The sequence below is a fragment of the Pinus tabuliformis genome, chromosome 9, assembly GCF_031772625.1.
Source record: "Pinus tabuliformis cultivar Carrire ecotype Pingquan chromosome 9, CPIR1, whole genome shotgun sequence".
NCBI classification, from domain to species: domain Eukaryota; kingdom Viridiplantae; phylum Streptophyta; class Pinopsida; order Pinales; family Pinaceae; genus Pinus; species Pinus tabuliformis.
In genome coordinates, this window is record NC_142307.1 from 48195747 (window position 1) to 48205002 (window position 9256).

The 9256-nt window shown below is 43.2% G+C and overlaps 1 protein-coding gene across 1 annotated transcript; it reads left to right on the top strand.

The window, feature by feature from the left end:
- The first annotated feature begins 4845 nt into the window (after positions 1-4845).
- LOC149147066 (uncharacterized) lies at positions 4846-6006 on the top strand. Its single transcript, XM_089441705.1, has one exon. The coding sequence runs from the start codon at positions 4846-4848 to the stop codon at positions 6004-6006; it is 1161 nt and encodes a 386-aa protein (XP_089297831.1).
- The last annotated feature ends 3250 nt before the right edge of the window (positions 6007-9256 follow it).

Below are 9256 nucleotides of genomic sequence, written 5' to 3' on the forward strand. Positions count from 1 at the left end.
TTGGTCATTCAGTGTGGTCATTGTAGTGCAAAGTGTCAAGGTTTTTTATTTTTGTTGAGTGTTTATTCAAGAGATTCTAGTGCAAAGTGTCAAGGCTTCTTATTTCTTTTGAGTGTTTATTCAAAAGTTTTCTGTGGCACTCTAGCTATGTTTGTACGTTTTCTTTCTTCTCCATATTCTTTTGACCTTCCTCCCTTTATTGTCTGCCTCTCTCTACCTTATATGGTATTACTTCACACTTTCTTTGCTATTGTTATGGTGTGTTAGTAGTCTCATTATAAAAAAGGTGGCAGTGGTTGTGGTTATTAGGGGGATTTTGGACACGACAATGGGTGGAGCCCTTGATTCAGATTTACAAGGAATGCATCCTACAAAGCATTAGAGTTTAGTTGAGTGAAGGGGAATCTGATCTAGTGAGAGAATGTAATTGTATGTGTAACTCTGAAGTTTTGGAAGTAGTGGTGACCAAGGTGTTGGACATGGGTCACACTCATAGATGACAAAACTAGTACATGCACACAATCTTTATTGGCATATGAAGGTGCTCCTAAGCCAAGTCTTGTTGGATAAGAATGATGCCAAAGATAAAATTCCTATTAATATTAAATTGTTTAATAATTAAAAATAATTTTCTATTTAAATAAGATTATTATTTTAAAATTTTGATGGGAATGCGGAAAAATGAATGAGGAAAAATGGATCAATGAAAGATGGCATGGCTATTTCTATCCATGTAGTTGCACATGGCATAAGTTTTAATTTCCAAGCAAATTATGATGGCATACTTTGCATCCTCAATATTTTATCACACAGACCAGGGTGACTTGTACATTTCTGCTATAGCCGCATGCATTTCAAGCTACAGGTGGGATATTTATATTGCAATGTCTATCTTTTTGGTAAATTGGTCAAGGAAGGCCCAATCCCCCCTGGCATGGATCTCTATAGTTTTCATTCTTCAACAAGGAAAGGGACTTGTAGCACATGAGTTGTCATAGGGGAGGACACACCAGAAAAGACAACTTCCTAATGGTGCGAAGAGCTATAGTTTGAGATATAAAAAAATCTTGAAGGGCCGCCAGAAACATGGAAGACTCTTCCATGTCCAATACGGTCTACAACTATTATAGTTTGGTTTCTTTTAAACAGTGGACTTCAATATTTAGCAAGTAGGGTGACCCCGTAGAGTATTTTCTTGTTGTATTTTGGTTTTCTATGGTTCCTTCCTACTCCTAAAGCTTCCCCTCCATCACACTCTCTTTTATGTTGTTTCACTTGCATGCCTCCTGGTTAGCCTAGGTGTTGATTCCCATTCTCCACACAACCCTATTCTGGTTATGCTTTTCTTAGCTTATAGGTCCTCACCACCCCTTGGATTTTATTAGCTTTGGTCCCTGTTTGTACTTGGGCACTATGCCAAGGCTAAGAATGCAATCTCATCATGGGTTTGGAGGTCATGACCTTTCAAGAAGATCACCAGCCTAGGCTCAAGCCCAATCCAATGCAGCAATTTTCCATTACTACTACACTCAAATTTCAAGTGGAAATTCAGCAATTGGAAGCCTTTACCACCAATGATTGTCAATCTTATTCAGAGTTTGAAATCCAAATTGATGCTAATAGTTAAGTCCCTAACCCTAATCACACTAGGGGATGGAAAAGTCAATACTCTAAATCCATCACCCTTCACTAGTAAATGAAAATGCTCCTAGGCCGTGTCCTCAAGGAAAAACATGAGGATCACAATGAGATAATTGCTTGCCTCAATGAAATTATCCAACATCACCAAATCCCTTGGTTTGCTAGCATTGATGCCCACCTAACACATATCGAGGGACATATTTAGTGTGGACACCAACCTCAACTAGACTAAAGTGTGCATGATGTAGCTACCTAGTAACGTCCTTTGATAAACGACGCTTGTCCATGCCTCTTATTTTATGCTTTGGATTCAAAAACTTTCTTTTATTTTCATAAATAGATGGACGACCAACTACACTTGACATATGATATGCAACAATTTTCACAATGCTCCTAGGGAACTATATAAACATAAGATAACGCAAACTGAATCTACACTTTTGAGTATTTTGACACATAGGAAACTAGTAAGTCATCTCCATTATTGTTGAATCTTTGGTTTCTCTTGTGGTAGACCATGATAGTGAGCAAACACAATAATGAGCTTTTCATGCCAATGTTTATGATACGATAAAAGAAATTATTTTAGAAAATATATATTATTTTAAAATTAAAAATTTAATTATATATTATTAAATTAAAAAATTTCAATGGTTAAAAAAAATCATTTATATAAAATTGTTGTATCGATATTTGTAAGGTTCATTATAGATAAAATATGTAACGCAACATAAATAATTATGTGAGATAAAAATAATAAAAATAATAATATTAAATACATGTAAATTCTCTTAATATCTTGATTGTAAATTAAAATAATTTTATAATTTAAAATAAATATGATGTGTAAAATAAAATAATTATAATCAATTAAAATGAAAAAACTTAATATTTATTATGATGATGATGAAGAACCTCTATTAATATCTATAAGGTTTATCATACCTATAAGAAGGTAATATATTCATTGGAATTCTTTAACATCTTAGTCTAAAGTTGTAAAAGAAGTGAGAGAAGTGTTCCCATATAACCATCGTTTTGTTGGCTCAGAAGATCAATAAGGTTGGTACTGTGACAAATATTTCGAAAAATAGATTGAATGTGATTATATGGTGAAAAATGGGTAACTCCATGGTGTTCTGAGCCCGCTCCGAGACTAACGGCGTGCCCTGCGATGGAACTACCACAGCTGCACGGGACGCCTTTCTCACAACTGTCGTTTTCCCCCGGCTACTTTCCGTTCCGAGGTGTCTGCAGATCCTAGGAGCAGCTGGCAATGGAAGATATTGACGACGTCGATTACTCCGCGGACCCATTGGAAGGGGTCTCCATTTGGCGCACACCCCTTGATGCATCTGGAGGTATGTACGACTCGGACTATACTGCTCCATTTCCGCCGTTTTCGTTATCTGAACCGCATTCACTCCCTCCTGTTATTCTCCCGGACGACCCGCCTACCTGGCCTGCTCTTACCACTCCCCCGCACTCTCCGGCTAACCTAGGGTTTGTTTCGAGCTGTATCAACCCTAACCCTGGTTCACTTCCCCTGGTTACGGGCTCCATTCCCCTTCAATTCCACAACCCCTCCCTCCCGGGACCTTCAATTGGCATCCCTGTCTCTTTCGGGATCTCATCCGGCAGTTTTACCGCTGTCCCTCCACTCACTGGCGCCCCATCGTCTACTGACCCTCTTGGACACCCCCATCTGGCCCGGTTCCCGGCTACACGGCCTGAGAACCCGCCTCTGCCTGGTCAACCCTTTCGCCATCCCCCCTCTCGGGGCCCTAAACGGAAATATAAGTGTTTCAAATCTAGGGAGGAGGACGTATTTCTCCGGTTAGAAGAAGACATTCGTTGGGGTGAGACCATGGATTTTGCGGACCGTGTCTTGGTCGGTCGCATCTGTGGCCGTAGTTACTCGGCAGCACGTTTGAAGTAGTGGGCAGCTGATGTTTGGGGTCACCATCTGGTAGATATCCCATTTGTGCAGACCTTCGTGCGGGGATGGTTCGCACTCCGTTTCGCGCGTGCAGACCATACTAATTGGGTCCTCTCATCATACTGGCATTTTGACCACGCACCGGTGCTTCTGAAAAGATGGACTCCACTCTTCGACCCTGAGACGGAGCAAATTGGCATTGGACCAGTATGGATTAGGCTACCAGGACTACCACTCCAGTACTGGTCCGAGGACATTTTCAAGAGGATTGGTAATGCAATCGGTGTTTATATGGGCTATGATAAATCCTATCAGCAGACAGGAATGATGGCCTACGCCAGGATTCTCATTAACCTGGACACGAGAGGGGGACTGCTGGAATACATTACGATCCAATGGAGGGATACTGAACGCAGGCAGATCATCGACTATGAAGGAGTACCATATAGATGCCGCCGATGCCACAAGGTGGGCCACCTATACAGAGACTGCCCACTCCTCAAGAAATCTGGTACAAATGGCACTGAGGATGCAGCCCCTCAGCCGCAGGACACCCAACCTGAGACACAGCCTGCTCAGAACACTGAGGTACCGGATCCCCCACCGATCGTGGATGAACCAGAGAACGCTGGAACTGGCGAAAATGCTGGGGTACCCACTGACCCGCAGCCGGTCTCGACTGATTTGCAGACGACCATTGGACATGAGGATTTGGAGCAATCGGGCAAGTCACCTAATTTTTCTCTGTCCACTCCTCCTTCATGTATGACTTTGGGCATATCTTCTCATTTTTCTGCATCTGCATCCAGCATTTCATTATTTCCTTCTACTTCACATGCGCCCCCTCCCCTGTATAATCACTTGCATTCCTCACTCTCGTGCACCATACCACAGCCCTCACCGGTGGATCCTCCATCCAGAATCACATCGTCACTGGCCTCCCCTTCTCGAATCTCATCACCATCTCCGCCCTGCTATTCCCTCCGGCCCCGCTCAAGAGACCGAGGACCTGATGCTGTTGGACTTGATCTTAGTCATACTCCATATCACAAGTCCTCCAGGGGCAGACCCTCCCGTATATCCAAGGCTAGGCACACTGCTGATTCAGAGGTCGCCCTGGGGCGACAACAAACCATCATTCAGGCCCTTAGAGCAAGGAATGGCCCTGCTCCCATTCCCTAATGAAATTTTTATCATTCAACTGTCGGGGGTTTGCTAGTTCAGCCAAAAAACTAGCCCTCAGGAGACTTCTCCTAACATCTCAGATGGACGTCATTTTTCTACAAGAGACTCTCTGTCCTGCTGATCCCCTCATTCGCACTCTCTCTGGCTGGCTTCCATCCTGGACCTTCCATGCTTTGGATGCGTCCGGAAGATCAGGGGGAATGGCCATTGGGGTCAATAACATAGCTGTGGAGATCAAGAACACCTTTGGGGGGAGAGGGTTTATTGGACTAGATATCTGTACTCATTCAGCTGTTAATGACATCAGGATTATCAATGTATATGGTCCCTGTTCTGATCGAGCAAATTATTGGAGTAACCTTCTTACATCGGAGCTGTTTCAGGCAGATAATATTATACTTGGAGGGGATCTTAACTTCTCTATTGGTTTCAGTGAATCATGGGGACACTCTGCTCAGGTCAACTCTCTCACTGATACTATATCAAGCTTGCTGGAGGACCATCACTGGGTCGACATTCCGTCTGCTAAGCTCCAATACACATGGACCAATAACAGGAGTGGTGACCAGAGCCTTGCTAGACGACTAGATAGATTCCTTATTAAGGAAGCCCTAGTCAATGAACTCCCCAGAGTCCGTCAATGGGTTGGCACAGGGGGCATCTCCGATCATCGACCAATCTTCTTTGAAGCTGAAGATATTGCCCATAAAATTAAGAGCCCCTATAAGTTCAATGCAGCTTGGCTTCAAGATCCCTCATTTATCCATCTGGTGCATAACTTTTGGCGAACCAACGCAATCAGAGAAGATGAGGATATCTCAGTGGGTTTTGTGAGGAAACTCAAGGAACTTAAGCAGATCACCAAGAACTGGGCTCACCATAAGCGCATTCAGGATAACTTAATTCTAAAGGAAGCTGAAAAGGTCATTGCCGATTTTGAGGAATCCTCTGATGGGACTTTCCCCTCCGCAGTTAGTAAGGAGAATTACATCACCCTGATTGCCAAACGTACTCAAATTCTGAAAGAAAGAGAAGAAGGGTGGAGACTCAGAAGCAGAGCTATATGGCTCACTGAAGGAGATGCAAACACCAAATTTTATCATAAGTTTGCAAATGGACGTAAAGTCATTAATACTATCTGGGAATTAAAGAATGCACAGGGGGACACTGTCACTTCACAGCGGAACCTGACCAGATTAGCCACTGAACATTTTAGAGGCATCTATAAAGCACCTGTATAGGCAAATATCATGGAAATTATGAGAGTGGCCGAACTCTTTCCCAGATACATCGAGCAGGAAGATGCGGACAAACTGTAGAAGGAAGTGACGATGGCAGAATTAGAAGCTACATTGAAATGGTTCAAGAAAGACAAGAGTCCTGGACCTGATGGATGGACCATAGAATTCTATCTTGCATTCTTTGATCTATTAGGCCATGACCTCCTGAATGTAGTTGAAGATAGCAGAAAAAGAGGTCGTATCTCCTCTGCCATTAAATCTACATTCATAGCTCTTATACCCAAGTCTAACGCCCCTTGCACATTTGATGATTTCCGGCCTATATCACTCTGCAATTGCCTTTACAAGATCATTGCTAAAACCATTGCCAACCGGCTCAAGCCTATCCTTTCTCAGCACATTTCAGCAGAACAATTTGCATTCCTACACCATCGCCAGATCCATGAGGCCATCGCATCTGCTCAAGAACTGCTGCACACCATGCAAATCAAAAGACAGAAAGGCATGATCCTTAAGGTAGATCTCTCCAAGGCTTTTGACCGTACCAATTGGCTATATCTGAGGCTGCTGCTTACTCACCTGGGCTTCCCCTATGATTTCATCAAATGGACTATGAGCTGTATCACTGATGTCTCTTACAGTGTACTTCTTAATGGGGAAGCCTCCTCATTCTTTACTTCTGAGAGAGGACTTAGACAGGGATGTCCTCTCTCCCCCCTGCTGTTTTTACTCATCATGGAAGGGCTGAGTAGAATCCTTTCTTCTGCTCGTGAAAGACACCAGCTAACTGGGATCAAGATCACTGATCATCTTATCCTCACTCACCTTCTATTTGTTGACGATATCCTTATCTTTCTTAATGGCGGTATTGGAGACTCCACCACCCTCCATAATTCATTTCATCTTTTTCAACATGCTACTGGAATGATGATCAATGTACAGAAATCCTCCATCACCTCATATGGATGCTCTGTCAATGAAATTGCATATGCAAATCAGCGATTTCCCTATAACAACCTGGCCCTGGCAGATGGTATTAAATATCTTGGCTTCCGATTGAAGCCTAATGGTTACAGGATCGCTGATTGGCTGTGGCTGATTGCCAAGGTGGAAAAGAGATTACAAGTTTGGTATCACCGTTATCTTTCCCGGGCAGGCAGACTCATTCTTATTAAGGCAGTGATTGAGGCCACTCCAGTTTACTGGATGGCTCTGACTTGGATACCTAAGGGCATTCTCAACAGATTACAGCATATTTGTAGCAGGTTTCTTTGGAAGGGTCACCAGCCGGGCAGAATCTTTGCATGGGTGAAATGGGACACTATTGCGCGACCCAAGCGCTGGGGGGGATGGGGTATCAAGAGACTTGACCTCTTCTCTAGAGCACTGGCTGCCAAACTTGGTTGGCAACTACTCACCTCAGAAAGTCTCTGGACCAAGGTTGCATGCGCAAAATACATCTGGCCTATGAATGTGATGGACTGGATATGTAGTGAACGGAGAGCTAATCACAACATATCATCCATCTGGAGAGCTGTCATTGGTACCCTTTCATTACTCCGAGAAAGTTTAACTTGGCGCATCAAGGCTGGCAATGCTGTCCGAATAGGACTGGATCCCTGGGTTGGATGTGGAAATACTCACAGACTCTCTGAAGGTATCATCCAACACCTTAATGACAGGGGTATCACTCACATCATGCACATTGGGGATCAGGCCAACTCATCATTTCTTCATCAAGCTTGGACCAATGCACAAGCACTAGATATTCCGGCACAATGGCATGATGAATGGGCTGAATATACGGATGCACTCTCACAAGCTCATATCAGACTTACTGATGGTCCTGACGAAATCATATGGGCTTATTCAAAACATGGGTATTATACCCCGAAGCTCGGCTATTTAAAGCTCATGGAGTCTCACATACCTCCCGTCATTCAGCCCATTTGGAGGACACTATGGAAACTCAAGTCTGCCCCGCGTACTAGACTGCTTATGTGGAATATCATCTTCGACAAAGTACCTACAGGCACTAACTTGATGAAGCGCTCCTTCCATGGGCCCTTCCGGTGCCACCTCTGTCACCAGGACGAAGAAAGCACATTACATTTATTTCTGACCTGCAGGATCACAATTCATTTCTGGAATGACCTCATTTCTCATTTCCCGCATCTGAGACATTGGCAAGGACTCAGTATAGTGGAAGCATGGGAGAACTGGAACACAGAACATTCGGGGAAAGCTATTAACTTACCGCCTCTTGCTTGCTGGGCAATCTGGATTGCCCGGAACCAGGCCATCTTCAACCTTAAGGCCCCCCACTGGCCGACTATCCTTCTTCATACCATTGCAGAGTACAACTTAATTCCGGACGAAGAACACACTGGTCCAATTCGCATCTTGAGACAACTGGACATTGACAAATCTAAACCTTGGGGTTTTTTTGATGGTTCAGCTCAGGAGGTGGGGTGTGGGGGAGGAGCAATACTACACCTTAATGACTCACACAGCTACAAAATACAAATCAACCTTGGCAGAGGAACTAATAACTATGCTGAACTATGCACTGCCAAGCACCTCATACATTTTTCCATTCTTAAACACTGTAGACATCTCCAATTATTTGGTGATTCCAAAATTGTATGCAATTGGCTGTCTGGTGCATCACATTGTCACGCATTTACATTAAGGCACATTCTTGATGAGGCAAAGAGGCTGATAACTTCATTTGATTCATTTACTTGTCTTCATATCTACAGGGAACAAAACACTGATGCTGACCATCTCTCCAAAGAGGCAGCGCACAGGCAAGGAGACAATTGGCTGATTCAGGAGGCAAGAGAAGGGTCATTCTATCAGTATTACCATAGGCCCTTTGATGACCAGATGGAAAATGGGCATTAAGGCCCATTTACAGTTTTATATTTTGTTTTTTTGCTGTAAATATTTATAGATCTATATGGCTCTCTGCGAAGAGCAACAGACACAAATTTTGATATGCTTCTCAGTAACAATTTTGGACAGCTCCCTGCGTGGAGAATGATGTTAATTTTTGCTTATACAGTCTACAGACTGAACTCGATAGGCACAGCTGCCTCTACTTGAATGCTTCGGCATATGAAAAATGTAATTTCTTACCTTAATAGAAATTACGACTTTTTCCCAGGGGAGAAAAAAAAAAAAAGGTGAAAAATCTAAGAGAAAGTGGTTTCAATTCTTCTTAGTATTGTACAAGTGACATACTCTT

Bases quoted from the DNA above. Each gene is read 5' to 3' on its own strand.
- LOC149147066 (XM_089441705.1), top strand. From the start codon at position 4,846: ATGGACGTCATTTTTCTACAAGAGACTCTCTGTCCTGCTGATCCCCTC.